Source organism: Ambystoma mexicanum, chromosome 1q (assembly GCF_040938575.1).
Source record: "Ambystoma mexicanum isolate Mex_15411 chromosome 1q, UKY_AmexF1_1, whole genome shotgun sequence".
NCBI lineage: Eukaryota > Metazoa > Chordata > Amphibia > Caudata > Ambystomatidae > Ambystoma > Ambystoma mexicanum.
Genome location: NC_090922.1, coordinates 90,800,378 through 90,818,872, shown reverse-complemented (window position 1 = coordinate 90,818,872; position 18,495 = coordinate 90,800,378). Strand labels below are relative to the sequence as shown.

The window sequence follows — 18,495 nt, the reverse complement described above, 5'->3', positions numbered from 1 at the left end:
ATACTGAAGTTGCTGGGGTGTGCTTCACAAAGGTCTTCACGACTCTTTATAAGAGCAGAAAAACCACATCCAAATCACAATCTTCACTGAGGTCTTCTGCTTCCAAGAAGTAGTCTCGGCCTGCTAAAAGGGCAAAGCAGCCGGATGAGCCTCTGCCCTGTGAGGCAGATTAAGAATAGAAGAGAAAGAAACAACCCTGCTGTCTGTGGCGAAGTGACCACATTAACTTCACCACATTGACATTGGTATGGTATCCCCAGGTCCACAGCAACAGCTGTATGCAGTAAAAGCATATCCTCGGGCTTAGACCAAACCATTTGGAATTTAAAAAAAAGAAAAAACCTAGATGTCCCTTAATTCCCCTTGGACCATACAGAAGACCCAGTCAGGTCAACTAGGCCAGGAAGAAGTCTAGAAAAAACGTCCCTGGGCCAGACAGCCCAACGCATGTTAACAAACCAGCAAGAAAGGGACTACATCTCCCATAAACTCTTTCCAGCAGATGAAAATCTGGACTCTAACAGATTTGGACTCAGAAAAATAATGGGGAGGACAAGGATAACACATGGAAGTGTTTTACACCCACCAAGTGGGGGCCGTCTTTGGGAACACGCACTTCTCCCCCATGTGATATCCAGAGTGGCAGCATGAAGCCCAGTCCTCACCCGTACAGTTAATTGGGAAACAAACAAAGCCCTACTTCCTTCCCACACTACCAGGAAGACTGGGGAGGAGAGAACTCTTATCTCCCTCACAATTGCCATCGCAAGGGAGACCGAATCGCCTTCCGATGCAGCTCTCATTAAAAGCAAGGACAAGGATACCAGCACTGCAACAACAAAAAGGAGAAAGAAACCTTGTTTTCCAAAATCCCAGCCCACAGGAGTAATGCTTCATAAATACCCAGAGTTTGTTTGACAGAGGTGGACACCAAAACCAAATTCAGAGAAGGGAAACTCTCCAGCCTGAGATGGGTTAACAAACCAACAGCCCCTTCTCATCCAGCAACAAACCCAGATTGAAGTGGGATCCAAGATTGCAGCTTCACTATTTAAAGACTTCCACCATGAAGTCAGAACTACAAAGTATCCCTGCAATGGTGCGTGCCAGAGTGGGCGTGTGCAGAGTCCTTACAGAATCCCCTCCTAAAGTCTCCTCCCACGTGGCTAGGGGAAGGCAGCTGCTACCTGATCCTAACCCTGGGGGTGGTATTAGCCGGGTAGATCACTTGGGGGAAGGCCCCCACGGGAACAGGACAACTCCATCAGGAGAGACGCAGTATTTATCTTCTTCAGAGAGGGAGATTTCTATGGTGCCAGAATATTTAATGCCTTGTTGTCAGAGTAAGGCTTCCCTTCCCAAAGCTACACACCTTGGTGGTAGTGAAAACTCTTGTGATCAGCATGTGCACGATATATATGGGAATCAGAACCTAAATATCCTGACTTCTGATAAATATGATTCTCCTTTAAGTCTGAACCAACCATTGACCCCTCTAAAACTCTTCCCTCTGGATATATTCAATAAACAGAGTAAATCAAATAAAGCTGAAGGTTGTATTTGTGAAGCAAAAAGGTACCTGAACACTGGGGGCTTCAAATCCCACAATGCCTTAAATACTGGGACGAGGAAGAGGGACCCAGAGGTTCAGAACTGCAGTATCAAGTCTAGTGGTTCTAATAACCCACACCTGATCTGGACTTTTGAATATTTAAAGCCCCTTCAGGTGCTGACCATTAATTAGATCGAGAAGGTGGAACAGTAGCAGGAGTTTCCAGCCGCAGTTGCCGCGCAGAGAAACGGGGACGCTGGAGTGGATGTCGGTCCTGAGAGGGTCTTTGAGATTGATAATCTCAGGTCCACGCAGCAGGAATCATAGTCTTGATAGGCTTTCCCCTTGGAGAGAGGCGCTCCTTATTTTGTGCCTTGTCCCTGTGGCTGGTGAGCACCGGAGTGCATAAAGAGTGAGAAAAGCTCCTTTCCCAATCGGCACCGGCTACGGGAAAAAGACCAAAGCAGCCAGCTGTGCAGGAAGCATCAGAAATAGCAGAACTGGCACCGGCAGCAGATCGAGCTGATGCATATAAAGAAACCAGTGAGTTTACCTTTATTGGGTAATCCCCGTAGTCGGCCTCTGCCAGCTAATAATTATTTTGTATATCAAACTAATCAAAGAAAGTCAGATTGGCGTAATAAGAAGTTTGAAAACGGACATGAAAATAAAGGTTATTATCATTATTGCCAAAGCAGAGAATATGAAGCAAGATAAGCACCTGCATTGCCAAAGTAAAGAAAGGGGCAATACTTCAGAAAGCATATAACCCGCATTGGCATAATAACAAGCAAACACTATTGCAGAAAGATTGTAACCGTTATTCCCAGAGTGAGGAAGACATCAACAAGCATTGCCTAAGCCAAAGAGGGGCAAGTGTAATAAAGAGACATTGTCGGCGGTTAAAGTGGGAAGTCAAGAGTGGCAGGAGAGAAACCCTCCTGGTCAGAACCATCAAGGAGGAGAGGATCGTAATCTGCATTGCCTGTAGCAAATAAATCAGTGGAATAAACAGCACCAATGTGTATCATGTATTCCCAGAAGAAGCTGTGAATTGTGATGTTGTTGAAAGTCAAAGATGTTTCTAAATGTTTGAAGCAAGCCTCACCACAGAGTACTTGTAGTAGTGTTAGGAGTTTTCTCCCGGCAGGGGAGTATACCAGCAAAGGGATTATTAGTGGTAGTCCTGGCAGGTTAGTAGTGGTTGGAGGTTGTGGAGAAGAGAAAGTGGCAAAGCCACTAATGTGTTTCATGAACTGTGGTGAAATCATCCTGACAAAACATTGTTGTTGATGCTGTGAAAAACCAGAGGACATTTCACTGCCTAGACCCTGGGATCCCTTGCTCAGGTGGCCAGGGCACGGCGATCGCCTTTTGGATCCAGACCCTGTGGATGGACAAGTGCGGGAAGATCACCTGGATGAGGGCTCCTCAGGTATTAGGGGAGGAACACCCGATGGCGAGACATGGTATCCCCACTTTCCAAATACCACTATCCCATCCTATTTTATAGCATATTCCAATTTCCCAGATCCCCCCTTTCCTGCACAGTGAGCCGAGGAAGAGGAGATCTGAGGCTGCGAGGAGTACCACCCATGCAATGCATTGGACATGTCCCACTAATAAGATCAGGCAGAGTCAGGCACTTGATCTTAATTACAAGCACTGGGTACCTACTAGCTCTCCCCACATGGTTAAAAGGCAGAACACTGATACAGACTCGGAGCAATGCGGTGCACAAGAAGGAGCAGTTCTTCTAGCGTGACAGCGAACCAGGCGGAGCAGAGCGGCAGGCCGAGGGACGGAACCGAGGTACGGAGAAACCTTGGACACCCCGGCGAGAAATCGTTACCTCCGAAGGTCCTTGAAGGATGCGCAAGGAAGCCTAGCTAGAGAGAAGAGACAAGCATCTTCTGTGTCTCAGGGATACCAGCCACCCTACCGAGTGAATGGCAGAGTTGCGAAAGTACAGCGGCAGTTGTGGTATAAGCCGTTACTTCAGGATCAAAGCCACAAAAGATGAAAATGAATTAACACAGCCGGTGAGTTGATGAAAGCAGTGATGGTCCGGTCTGTGTTAAATGAAATTTAGCAGCAACAGTATCTAACGAATGAAGGTTGCGTGTGTTATTGATACGACAAGAGAGAAAGCAAAGCATTGTATAGAACTGTAAATTAAAAATACAAAGTAGCAGAGTGGTCCGGCGAAAGAAGATTGCCCAATCAAAAGTTTCTGTTTAATGGCTGATGCGGCGGGAAGAGAAAGAAACTGAGATGCAAGATTTGAACCTTTAGCTTTCATCCCGGCAGAGGGAAACCTGTATATGAGAAATGTCTTTGAACTGTTAGGTGTGATCCTTGCAGAGGGGAATCTGGATGTGAGAGATATCTTTGAATTTTGAAATAAGTACTGTGCTCGAAACTACATTTACCAAGAGGCCTTGGTGTAGGAGAGAAAAAGTGATGTTTGAGGAAAGCAGGTCGAAGTGGTCATGCCGAGGTAAGGGCAAAAGCCTTGCAGTTTTGAAAGTCTTCGACAGCGGAAGGAAAGTGAAAGGATGCTTGAGCCCGACGGTGGGAAGCCTATGACAGTGTGATTGAAGCTTGGGGAAGGGAACCCCTCAAATTGTGATTGAAATGTTTGAGCCCGTTGGAGGGAAACCTGTACTGAAATGTGGTAACCAGAAGGAAACAAACCTTCGTTGAGTGACTTTTTTCCTGGAAGGCCAAGTGGGCACTGGTCCATGAAACAAACTGCATCCTTGTGTCCGAAGCCAGAGTGTGTCGCAAGGTCCAAGTGTGCCACCTTACCCCGTGCTACAAAACGTGGGGAAGGGAGTTTACTACATACTGACATTTCTTTTGAACGCTGATTTTTCTTTTTGCATTACACACCCCCTTTACACATTTATTTTATTAGAAAGAGGTCAGACATTAGGTTTATTAATTTAGGCCTTTTTATTTTGACTAAGGACTGACTAGGACTGTGTTTTCTTTTTGTTTGCTGGTCGAGAATACTCCCATCTTATTATAGTGCTAGATAGGAGTTTTTCCACTCCTTTTAAACCATCAATAAAGGTTTTGAAACTTGCAGCTGTTGTGTCAGTGTGTACATGTAATACCATGCCTCCCTCATAATACAGAATAATTGTGAAAGTATTTGTTTTTCACCAAGAGGTTGTGTTGAACTATTCACTACAAGTGGAGGGATAAAAACTTTTCTGTTTGGTTGAACCTTTGTTAATAGCCAAGTGAAAGACTTTTGGAGTAAGAAGAACTTTATTACCACAACATGGCTACAAAAATAAACTTTCTTATTTAGAACTTTGATTGGAAATCCTGATTTGAATCTGGAAATGGGGATCTGATCCAAGTTACAAGGATACACAGTTAATAGGTTTTTGTTGAGCATAGCTGTTATTTCTGTTAAACCTGAATTGCCAAATATTACCTTCATGAGTTTGAAGTATGTATATGTGTGAGGGACAGATTCCTTTTATTAGAGTGTTTTCCTTTAATTTTATTTTGGGTGGTCAGTCATAATTTCGACAGTAAAAATGTCGACAGCCAAAATTTCGAAAAATAAATGTCGAAAAAAATAATGTCGACAAACAATAATGTCGACATTTTTTCAATATTTTTTCGAAATTTTCTATTTATTGTATAAATAAATATATATATAACTAAAATGTGTTGAGTATGAGGGGTGAGAGGGTAATGGGGGGTGTTCGGCGGTGGCAGGGGGTGTTGGGTGAGGGGGGGCTGGGGGGGACCCCCCCATAGTAAATGATACTCTTTTTGTTTATTTATTTATTGAATAAATAAATAAATATATAATTAGAATGTGTTGAGTATAAGGGGTGAGAGGGTGCAGGGGGTGGGTGGCAGGGGAGTGTTGGGTGAGGTGTTGATAGTTCTAATTGACATTTTTTTGTTGACATTTTTTTTTCTAAAAAATGACTTTTTACATTATATGTATAGGATGTCGACATTATTGTTTTCTACATTTTTTTTTTCGACATTTTTGTTTGTCGACATTTTTTTTTCGACATTATGACTATAAACCTTTATTTTGATAGGTAGAGACATTCTCTTTAGGTTAGGGATAGTGAGGCGTTTGTCACATCTTTGAGTTAATAAAATGAATACTTTTGAAAAACCTTTACCAATTTGTCTGCCTCGTATTTCTCAATCCTCACAGATCACTGTGGCCTATCCGTGGGAAGATAGTCAGTCGCAGCACTACATATGGGCCAGCTCCCATGACAGAAATGGAAAGGAATTTTGTGGTACAGAGAAAGAGGAAGTTTGATGGAGCAGAGAGGAAGGTTGCTGAACTGGCTGCAATACCTGGAGTGGTAGAATGGATTGCAAGACCAAAGAAGGAGGGGATGATTTCTGGGTATATTGTAAGACCTAGAGTGGAGCAGTGAATGTTAACTCCTGGAGAAGAGAGGCTGATTGTAAAACTTGGAGACTGGAAGTAACTGAAAGCCAGAGACCAGCAATACAGAAGAGGAAGGAGATTGAAGCTGAGATCAAATAGCAGCTACAAATAGACCTAGCCACAGCCCTAGTCAAGAAAAGGATAGAAGAAGCAAAGGCAGAGACCTTTGAGGGACAGAAAGTGAAAGGGAAGGTGAAGTGAAAGGCGCTTACCAAGGATAAAGCCGAGCAGGAAGACAAAGAAGGTGAAGTGGCAAGCACCAGCCAAGATGAAGGCAGAGAAGCTAAGTGCAGAGGGCTTTGTCAAGGAGTGAACCGTGATGGCCATGGACCGGTAGGTGTTCTACATATTGTGTACACATTCTCCCCCAGAAAAGGGCTATAGATATGAACCAGAGGGGGAGCAACCTACCAGCTTCCACTCAATATATTTTATAATCTCACAAAAGGAACCAGTCAAGGTCCATTCTGTATCTACCGTGCCTGGACAAATGCATGAGAAAAGACAAGTTCCAGCTAGTGACATTGTCCCAGGTGTGGCTGAGTTGTGCCATAATGGCTAGATCGTGTCACAACATCAGTTCTGAGGGCCTTCACCAAGGTGATGGCTGTTGTGGCATCCCATTTGTGGAAGGCATGTGTGGAGGTATTCCCCTACTTGGATGATTAGTTGGTGAAATCGTCCAGTTGGGAGGAGGTGTTGTCAATGTTGCATTGGATCACGGGGCTGCTCCACGTCCTGGTGTTCTTGCTGAAACTCAAAGTGAAATCTGACCCCTACATTGTTTCTGGATTTCATAGGGGCAGTGCTGGACAAAACACTGACAGCCTTCCTACAGCACAAAATCGTTCAGGCCATCAAAGTGACACTGTAGAAGCTGAGGTTCATTGTCTGGCACACAGCTCGAATGTTTCTGAGGTTCCTGAACCTGATGGCCTCTGTATTTCTCTCATTCGGCAGGTGACGTTTCACATGAAGAGGCTTGATTGGGAGCTCTGGTTCAGTTTGAATCAGCAGATTGGATCCCTGCAGAACAGGCTACCAACGAGCACTAGCTTAGTGTGGGTTTTAAGTTGGTGATATAGAAAGGAGAATGTTATGGTGGGTGGGCCATTCGTACTGCCGGTTTTCATATATTACTCATCATAAATGTATTCTTGACAGGCTGGGTGTCCATCATGGCGATCTGGAGATGAGAGATATGATTGGAGAGGAAATGCATTCTCCATATCAATCTTCTGGAGCTGAGAGCAATTCACCATTCTCTGCAGACCTTCCTGCCTCAGTTGTTGGGAAAGAGTGAGGTGATCCTGAAGAACAATGCATTGCACATTATCATTGGTCTTCAAAATGTGGTACTGTTTTCCTCCGAGCGAGGCCCACGGGATTTCTGGGGGGTGGGGAGGGGCAAGAGGCTCATCCATAAGGGAGTACGGAAACTTCTTCTAATAGAAAATAGGTCCTCATTGCTGAGTTCTACTCTTTCTCGTCAGAGTTGATCTTCCTCCAACACTGTGTGTTGGTGAATTTATGATGTGCTTTGGCTTTGCAGGAGAATTTGAGGAAGATGGCTTTTATCCACCCGCAAAGAGTGCCCGTTTCCAGGGATGGTTCACCTCACTATAGTAAGATTGTGATGGAGAACAGTATTACTGAGTAATGTGCATCATCCTCAAATATTCTGAGCATTATTACCTGGAATACTGCCATCCCCAGCTTCACCTTGCGATAACTCTGGAGTTTAGAAGGCTTAATTGTAGCATGCAGAAGGGGAGGAATATGTCATTAATTGCTCTATTAAAATAGTGATGTATTCTACTTCAAATAAAACCTTGTCGCTGTAGCTCAACTCTGCACCGGCTATAGTCCTTTTTGTTTTAATGATTTCACATTGTAAAAAACTTTTTTCGACTTGATGTGTACAGTTTTCAGTACAGAAAAACATTCAAGAAAACGTGTTCCAGTTACCTAGTTCCTTTTAATTTTCATAGTGTCTGTGCTCCATTTACCTGCATTTTCAGCGTAATCACACCTGTACATTTAGGAAAGATCCTGTCCAATGTTTTGAGTTAAAAAAATCCCCCTTCTTTGAAGTTTACGCCAGAATGATTTAATTTGTATTTTATTTGAATACATTTTATGAATAATTGAATTCTTGTCTGAGAGACTCCAGATTTCATGTTCGATCACTGCTTTTGGGACTTTTACTTTACACAGGTGCAGACATTGCCAACATCTGCAATGAAGCTGCGCTACACGCTGCCAGAGAGGGTCTGAAATCCGTTGACACTTTCAGCTTTGAGTATTCTGTGGAGCGTGTCATTGCAGGTGAGTACTGAGCTTACTGTCTCTTTCTTGGTGAACATCTGTTGATTCCAACTCTGTCTCACACTTGTCTGCAGGGCATGTTACGCTCACAATATTCTGTAACCTGCTAATTACTTTTCACTCTTAGATTCCTTGTAACTTGCATTCTCAGCTAACAATGATCATTCTCCTCCTAATAGCACCTGCAATGTGTGCAAACACTGATCGTTTAGTAATAATTAGAAATAATTTTGCATTACTCAACATTTTTCCCACTGCCACATCCCTCACATTACGCTTACTCATGCTACCCACTGCCACACCGCACACGGCCACATATTCTGCTTTCCACCTTTCTTCAGTATATACATGCCACTTCTTAATGCTAGAATAGATGAGCAAATGTAATACCCTCTCGATTTGAGGGTGTTAGGGGAAGTCCTACCTTCCAGCACACTGAGGGCTCCACCCTAGAGAAACCCGTAACTGGCAGAGGAATTTCTGCCGTCAATGGGCTACGAGACAAAGTAGCAGACTCCGCTCTTTTGCAGTCACTCCCATGAAGTAACCTGCATATGCTACTGCCCACCACTCTAGACAAGCTATTAGCGCAAAGTGGGCACACAAATGAAAATGTTGCACTTTACGGATGCCACATAAGATAACATGACTTATGAATCCTTGATTGCTGAAAAGTAAGCGAGGCATGTCAGCAGCAAGTGGCTTTAAGGACTTTGTGGGACTGGCAGATCTCCAAGCACAAACAAATGGCACTGAAATTATGCCCCAGTCAGAATTTGTGTTGAAATTGGAGGTTTGGAGCAGTGGAATCATATAGAGCTAGTGAATGACTTGGGGTGATGTTACCATGTGTAATTCTAGTGGGGTTGGTGACATCTGAAACTGCTCACTCAGAAAACCCATTTTGTGTGGAACACAGCAATCCGTAGAGCATGATTCTTCGAAGTTCTCATTGATGTGACTATCACATTTCTTTAGTAATCCAAGTCTAAGTACCCTCTGCCTCCATTTCTGACTGATCTTCTAGTCCCATGTGACAACCTCCCTCTGCCTTTTTTAACGTCCAGGGGTCATAATACAAGGGTTTGTGAATCCCTGCTTTGCTTTGTGCATTTCTAAACAGCTTGTAGGGGCTTCATTAGCGCGCCGATTCTCTTGACTGGGACAATCCCTGAGGCAATTGTGTGTGCGCAGGCTTCTTCTGGCACATAGTCTCCAGGGTTCCGCACTCCAGGTGCAGATCAGAATTAATCCTCATGTTTGTGCAGATCCTCAGGAAGGAACCCTGGAAGGAATCCTCCTCAATGACCATTGTACGTGTGCAGTGCTACTGCAATGCTACATTTAGAACCCACCTACCCCTGTGGAAATAGCATATAAAAGGAATACACAACCTTTTTCTTAATTTCTTTCTTTGCCTCCTTCTTGCTGAGAGTGAGAATATATGTGGCACAGCCAGGCCGATGATCCAGTTCTGAGTGACAGTATCACTGCTTGCATGTCTGCTGATTGGTCCTTCAGAACTGGTAAATGTATTTGCACCATCAGTATGCTGACTCTGCTTAGAAACACCATAATCTTATAGAAAGCTGAGATAGTGCAAAGCGTTTTAGGCAATGCAAAGGACCATTAATCACTTTTAGATGCCGCAAAAGTGGAAGCAGTGGTCGTATTAGATATTTCTCTCCCAAATTCTGTTAAAAAGGTTAATAAAACACAGCAGCATTTGTCAAAAAAAAATAGGAGTTGCCATAAACATGTGTAGAGGGGCCATTGGCAATTTTTGGAACATGCTACTTACAGAAATGCTACAAAGGAGCAATGAGGATGTTGGAAGGGAATGTCAAAGGAACCACGGATCACAGCCACAAAGTGGAGTGCAGGATGTGTGTTGTTCTTTCTTTTATTTTAACATTTTGTTTGTTTACTTTTATTTTGGGGTTCCTGGCCCACAGTTCTAATAATCAAATTTCTTGTTTTAACTATTGTTTTTTTTTTTATTATCTGTTAAACATTTGCTTTATTGTTTTATTTATTCACTGTCATTGTGAATTATGGATGTATGGCCGCCCTTTACTTTAATTTACTTTATTGTCCTTTTAATTAAATTCAACCAAGCTCCTTGGCATATGCACTCCTTATAAAGTAGAAACTAGCTTGGAAGTAATGGAACATTGTAAATGGGGAACCCACCGAGGGGGTCCAAGTGAGGGCGCATGAGTTGTTGAGTATTAGGGGGGACAGGGCCAGTGCCTGACCTCAGGTTCTGCCATCTTTAGTAGGGACCTATGCCCAACAGGGCCGTCTCACCCATAGAAAGTGACATCTTTACTGGAGCCCTTGTGTGGATCACCTCCCTTCCGTGCAGCAGGATAGCGCAGTGGGCATGTTAGTTGCTCACCCAATGCAAGACAGTCCTTCTCCCATCTGTGACCAGACAGGACTTGGCCTGTACAAACCGCTGGCTGATCTGATCGTGCATGCTACATGTGGTAAGTACTTACTGTGACGATCCTTCAGATGGCATCAATTCAACCCAGGGGAGAACCCCCCCTCTCCATGAGACTGAAGAGGTGAGGCCGCTAACCAATAGTTCCTCTAGGGGTGGTAATATGCGGGAGGATCTCAGCGAGAGGACCTTGGGATAAGGGCAGGATTGGGAGGCGCAGCCCCGTAAAACCCAATCCAGTAGGCCGATGGTAGGACCTGAACCTTGTGGGTCTAAACTCATGGCTAAAACCAGGTGTTACTGTGAAACATTCAACTACCCTAATGGTTTACATGCAGAGACAAAGAAGCTCCCGAGAATGCTACAAGCGAGTGGGAAAAACACCAGAACAGCTGTAGTCAATGCAATGGAGGTTACGTCAGGGCAGTCCCTCCTATAGCAGGACATCAGAAACAAACTAATTTGGAAGGATACCGGTGAGAGTATGAGAGCGAGAACCAGAAAGAGGAGTCAAATGTCAAGAGAGAAATCGAGAATCGGAGAGAGAGCGAAGCCGAGAGAACACCCAAAGGCAGGCCCAAGAAGCTTGACCAAGAGACGTGGATGGTGTGTTTCAAGGGAATAAACAAGGATGTCTTGCAGGCTGACTGAGTGTTGGCCGTGGAGAAAGCAGAAACGAAGAAGGGAATAGGCATCTCGCATGGAAGCAGAATGCCAAATCCTATACAACTGAAAGCTTGTGGCCGGTGGGTGAGATGCAAGCCAAACAAGAGGAGTGGCAGTGCACCCCAGTTGACTAGAAGTACATTGTCCATAAATCGCAGGGAAAGCATCATACCAGTCAGCCAAGGACGGATATTGGGTATTGGTGGCATGACCTGAACAGCATCCAGAGAGATGTTGGCTGGATGTTCTCTACAGGGAAGGAAGGTGGAATCCCTAGGTCGCTTCCCGAGGAGCGAACCCGACAAGAGTGGTTGAATGCGATTGACTGTCGTCCAAAATCATACCGACCCGGTGAAGCATCCCTACACCAATACGGGTAACGGGAACGGATGAGCTGTTCAAGAGACAATTTTGATATTCCATGAAACTTAAGGCAACACGGGAGAACAGTCAATAGTATGAACTGAGAACACCTACCTCAGCAATTCAGATTATACATTGTCCGATAACCCGAGACCCCAACTCCCTGACATGCCACAGAAGGTGATTATCTTATCGACCCTGGAAAGTGCAGCAAACTGGCCTAATAGGGTTGGAGACCTGGGTTAGTTTCTGCTCTCCTCTGTCCAAACATCGAATAGCTGGGGAAACACCTGCCGAAGAAGAGAATTACTGTACACGCCCTAGAATAATCAAGGGCTGGTTCATCGAGACAAATCTCATCATCGTCTGTCAACACCACTAATAATAATAATAATACTGCTGATTGGTACCACCAAATCCTGCCAAGAGGTCTTGCCTTCCTCAAAGATAAGAAGAAAACCATTAACCTTGTCATTTTCTTTGCACTTAAAAGCCAGGAAAATAGAAACATCCTTTGAGAATGTAAATAATGGAGAAACAGAGAAAACAGTGAACCAATTTGTGACAGTTACCAGTCTAGTTCCACAGGAGAGTGGTACTGTAGAGTCAGAAAGGACTCTGGGGAACAGCTTCATCATCCCATTGGGGCGTATCGATAATTGTGGAAAACGGAGAAATAATAAAAACCTCCCTAAGGGAGCTACAAAACCTATTGAAGATTGTGAGAGACATTGGGGAACCAGCTGGGAGAAGGGAGCCATTCTCCTACCCCCATGGAAACTTTATACAACTGCTTATTTTCTGTTGGGTTATGGAAAGCCCAGAACGTTTGTTGAACTTTTGTTGTGAACAAATTGAGGAGTTTGGATGATTGACATCCAGGAGAAGGGAGCCTTACTCCAGGGTTACGCACAGTAGCTGGTCCTTATGGTGTTTTGTTGTAGTGACAGGGAAAGAATAGGAATAGAGACTGTGTCTTTAAAAAGACATTTTTAATATATTATAATTTCATAAGACATCTCTAATCATACAATATCTATAAACATACAATAGGTAAGACAACAATTCATTTTCTCAGCAATACCAATTTTTGAAAACTTTTTTTGTGCAAAATGCATTTTTGTGCAAACATCTCTAACATAAAGTGAGAAAACAATTCTTTTTCTCAACAATATCGATTTTTAGAAAAAAGTTTGTGCAAATTGCATTTATAATTGCCTAAATTCTAAAACACGCTGCAAGTCCACCATTGATGCACAATGCACAAATTGGTATTGCTGAGAAAATGAATTGTTGTCTTACCTATTGTATGTTTATAGATATTGTATGACTGGAGATGTCTTATGAAATTATAATAGATTAAAAATGATTTTTTAAAAGACAGTCTCTATTCCTTATGTTAGTTTTTAAACATATATATTGATGTTTAAGTCCCATATGGCATCATACCTGCTTTGCATATATTGACGTTGACCCTAGATGCCTATGAAGTAGGGGTTCCCCACCTTTTGTTTAGGGAAAGAATAGGAGCCATTGTGACTTGGACGGTGCATTTTCGATTTGACTCGCACAGACTTCCTGATGAGCACCCAAGTTTTTTTCATTAAGGTGGGAAACGCTGTTAGAGTTAGAGACTGGTTTGGTTTTCATTTAATAAGTCTATAGCAACCACTATTGCACCACATTGTCAGTCTCTTCATTCCATGTCACCACATTACAATTCACGGTTCTCTTTTTTGCCCATTCCGCTGTTCCAGTGTCACCAGAAACTTCATCTCATCAAATCCTCCAGCATTTCCACACTCCTCCCTGAACCTGCCTACGCATTTTCTCTCGTGTCAACCATGCCTGAGGCCCTTTTCTTTCCTGCTTCCTTATAAAATGCTGCTTCCTAGTCAAATGTTTTTTCCTTATTGTTTTACTGGAGAGGATTTTATCAGCTTTTAATATTCTACACTTCCCACTCTGGCCCTGCCCATGTAATAGGATGTGCCCGCTTGCCACTAGTTGTTCCTATTTTTAACGTATATAGGCAGATATACAAAATAATCTTTCGGTGTCACCACCCTTTTGCTTGACCCGTGTCATTTTGGGCACTCCTAAAGGGGTCTTTGTTTTATATTACGGGGATCTGTTGGTTTCCAGAAATGTATCAGTTTGACAGGCCTTTCTGCATGGCTGATCCACAGCAAGCCTATGTGCGGTGTCTCTGGATCTCCACCCACTGAGCAGCTGTGTATTCCGTAAAGAGTTGGCACAGAAGCCTACGAGAGCAAACTATAGTTGATGTCCAGTAAGGGTCTAGTTTTGCAGGCTACAACTGATTTTGTATAGGGTTATACGCTATCAGAAATAGGTAACCAGAGTTCTGTACAGGTGCAGTATCCTAAAGTACTTTTTGCTTTTCAGTGTCAGTGTGAAGATTGCCTTTATCTGACAGTTTAGGAAATAGACACACATCTGATCTGCCTATATGCTGATGATGTGCTTCTTTACCTACAACAACCGGGGATTAATTTGCAAGACATATTGGATGTGTTTGAACGCTATGCAGACCTCTCTGGGATTACAATAAATGCACAGAAGCCAATCTTGTAACCCCTAGCAAGCTATAGGGGAAGGCCCTGTGGGGCATTACCAGTGTTACTGATCAACTGAAGTAGAACATAAGCAGAAAACGGTGAAAGCGGTAGCTAAAATAGAGAACTCTATGAAATGTTGGGCTAAGCTGCTGCCGTCGTTGATTGGTAGGGCCGCGCTGTTGAAGATGGTAGTGCTTCCGCACTGTCTTCATTATTTCACCAACGTCCCATATAATATACTCAGAACCTTTTTTAAGACGCTGAACACCAACTGTCAGAGTTTTTTATGGCATAATTCGAGGTGCAGATTATCACTGGAGAAATTGCAGAGACCATACAAACAGGGTGGGATAAAAGTGCTGGATTTTGAGGGGTATTTTGTGGCGTGCTAGCTACAGTTTGCCACATACTGGCTACCTGATGAACAGACCCAAGACACAGGGTTACTACAACCGGCATGCACCCCTTTCTTTTTGAAACAGATGGTGTGAACCAAGGTACCGCAGAACCCTAGGCCTCCTCTGTTGCTGAAGCGAGGCATGACAATGTGGCACAGGGCCTGCTGATTTCTGGGCAAACATGCACCATATTCACCCTGTTTCCCATTGATTACACTTAAGTGAGAGGATATGTAGCTTAGACAAAATATTTGGAACCTAGAGGGGTGGCGACATTGGGCGATATACTTAAGGAAGGACGGACAAAGACCTTTAGTGAGGTTTCTGCGCAATCAGGAGTACAGATAGGGCCACACATAACCCATGCCTCACTTCTACATAGACTGAAATTGAAATGGCCAGGAACAGAGGGAGTATTAGTGGAAGATGAGAGAATAGAAACATTCTACAAAAGGGGGACATGCAGTATCAAGACTATGAGATTCTGATGGCAAAGCCACATAGCAATTTAATACAGCTTAAACAATGTTGGGAGATTGATTTGCAAGAGCAGTTGCCAGAAGACGCTTGGAGTAGGGCCATGGGCTATCACAAAAAAGTGTCCAGAAACACGAAACTACAATTGATTCAATTATATGTTCCTCGCGGAGCGTATTTAACGCCGAAGAAAATTGCAAAATGTAGTAAGGCGACCAGGGCCATCTTAAGCATTTTTGAGGCCCTGGGCATGGACATCATTGGGGCCCCCCTCCACCAAACCAAAGGAATTAAGTGATCAAGAATATCTGGTAGCACTCTTCCCCCCTGCAACGTGATCATATCCTATAAATTGGTATGCTGCCTCGCAGCATTCAAAATAATCATGTTTACTCCCTTTAAGTCCCCTTCCCCTCTTCATTCTTGCTCTAATCAGAATGATAAACAAGTAGCATTTGAAGGCCAGCATTAGCATTCTAGGAAGAGGTTACTTCTCTTCTAGTATAGAAACAGGATACTTTTTATCAGTAGGATCCGGGAAGGTATGCAGCCTGTACTATTAACGCGTGACTGTATGAAAAAGGTACATGTAACCCAGAATAGGCAGAGAACTCACATTAGCTTCCCAGAGAATGCAAAAGTGCTCATGCATGGACAGAGGAGACCAATTGTAAGGTAGGACAAAGCTACACATAGCATAGCATACATAGTGAATGCAGATTAGAAGATTAGAAGCTACCAGCTAGGTGTCTCTATCCAGCCAGACTGAGATTAGAAGTGGGACATGGTTTTCAAATAGTGTTGCCATTAGAGATCAAGGGAACAAGTGTCTATGGTGTGCAACTCCTCCAGTTACCCTCCTTCCTTCTCTCACCGCCCTAACCTTCTTTACCCCCCTACTGCCAACCACTCTGCCCTTATGAACACTGCCCTTGTGCACACTCCCTTAAAAAAGCTGTCTGCTGACCCCTCCTGTCTGGCTAACTTTCGCCCTGTCTCTACTACCCCCTTCCTGGGTAAACTCTTGGAAACATTTGCCCTCCCCCAACTGACCCTCCACACTGATCTTGTTGGTTGCCTTCATGACCATAAATCTGGATTCCGGGCATCCAGAGGCACGGAAACTGCTCTCCTGAACACCTGTGAAACCATGCTCGTAAATCTTGACTCCAACTTTCCTGCTTCCTTGATCAAGACTCTGTGACACCCTCGGCATCACTGACTGGGCATTGTAATGGCTGACATCTGTCCTCACTAACTGGCCTTTCCCAGCTGCAAAGGGGCCCTTTCTCCTCCTCCACCACCACACTCTTTAGCTGTGGTGTTCCCCAGAGATCTATCCTGTTGCCATGGCTCTTCAATATCTATCTCACCACCCCTTGCCTACCTGATCCCATCCTTCTCTCCTCATAGACCAGTGTTATGCCGATGACACACAGCTTTCCTTCAAACTTCCTTCTACTTCCCCCTCTTCATCCTCTCTCTTCCCTGACTATCCGCTATTCAGGCATGGTGCGCCGCGAATGATCTGACTCAATGCCAGTAAGATGGAGATCCTCATCATCGGGACAATTTTGCACTTTTTTCCTCCTACCCTCTCCAGGCCCCCTACCCCTCCATCCTGTGAGGCCATAAACCTTGGGGTCATCATCAACTCTGCTCTCTCCTTCAACCATCATGGACCTTACTAAGAAGTCCCACTTCCAGCTCCACCTTCAGCTTCTTCCTTTTCTCACCTCCCTTCAGATACTCAATGTCTCCAGATCTCTGGTCCTCTCCAGGCTTGACTACTGCAACAGCCTCTTTCTAAATCTCCTCCTTTCCTCCCTTTGCCTCCTCCAGCTAATCCAGAATAGGGCTGCAAGACTTATCCTTGGCCTTAAGCACAGGGACTGTATCTCTCCAGCCCTATAATCTCTCCACTGGTTCCCTGTGGTTGCAAGGATCAGATTCAAGACCCTCTGCATCATCCACAAGGCCTTCTGGGGATTGGGACCATGCTATTTCCAACTTTCCCTCCCTAAATGCTCCCCTTCTAGAGCCCTACGCTCCTCTTATTCCAATTCTCTGACCGTCAAACGCTTCTCCAAGCAGAGAGTGTGTGGCAGGTCTCTTTCCTCGGATGGTGCCTCCCTTTCGAACAGCCTCCCTGCCCCTCTGACTTGAGTCAGACCTCTTTAAGTTTCGGACATTTCTCAAAACTCTGCTCTTCTCTACCTCTTTCCCTCCCCTGCTAATCACCCCACAGCACTATGACCGGTGGCCTGTTCCTCATGAATCTTATTGTATCCCATACTCTCTGGAACGCCAGATCCATCTGTAATAAAACTGCAGCTACTCTTGACTTATTCTTTCGCCTTAACCTTCATTTTCTCTGCCTAACTGAAACCTGGATTCCCCCTCACAACACCTCTGTCCCCGCCTCCTTAACTACCTCCTCTTCCTCCTTCATCCACACCCCGCCCCTCGGGCCGTGGTGGAGGCGTTGGTCTCCTTTACCACCCCAAATACATCTCCTCCTCTTTCTCTCCAACTCTCCCTTCTTTCCCTTCCTTTGAATTCCTCTACAAGTCCTTCTCCTCTCACCACCCTATTTCATTCCTGGTCATCTATCGTCCCCCCGGCCCTCTCTATTCCTTCTATGAAGACCTTGATCACCTCCTCTCACTTATCCACTTATCTCCCCCTCCCCCTCTCCTCTATCTGTGCTTGGCGACTTTAATATTCATCTTCCTTCTCCCCCTCAATCCTCTCCCCCTCTACTCCATCCTTGATTCCTACTTCCTCTCCCCTCTTCCTTCATCCCCTACTCACTCCTCTGGCTCCTCCCTGGACCTCATCTTCAACTCCTCCTATCCCTCTTCCCCCGTCTCCTCTCTTCCTGTTTATCTCTCTGACCATGCCCTACTCTCATTCCCCCTTTCTCCTCTCTTCCACTCCACTACTACTAATCCCTCCCCTCCAACCTATTCACGTCGTGACCTTTGTGACTTTGATGCCACCCTCTTCTCCAACACCTGCTCTTCTTCTCTTCCATCTCTCCAAGACTTTGCTTTACTCTCTGCAGATGATGCCCTATCTTCCTTTTCCTCTTCTATCTCCACTGCCCTTGACCAACTCCACCCTCTTTCCCTCTTCCGTCCTACCCGGAAACCTTCTCAACCCTGTCTTACTTCCCATCTACGCTCTATGCAGCGCCTTCTCAGAAGATTAGAGAGACTCTGGCTCAAAAC

The 18,495-nt window shown here is 44.5% G+C and overlaps 1 protein-coding gene across 1 annotated transcript in view; it reads left to right on the top strand.

Annotated features, from left to right (window-relative positions):
• SPG7 (SPG7 matrix AAA peptidase subunit, paraplegin) overlaps positions 1 to 18,495 on the top strand; it is a 980,080-nt gene that overhangs the window by 665,277 nt on the left and 296,308 nt on the right. The window contains exon 12 of the mRNA XM_069635587.1: positions 8,217 to 8,327. Coding sequence (XP_069491688.1) covers positions 8,217 to 8,327 — 111 coding nt within the window. The remainder of the gene's footprint in view (positions 1 to 8,216; positions 8,328 to 18,495) is intronic.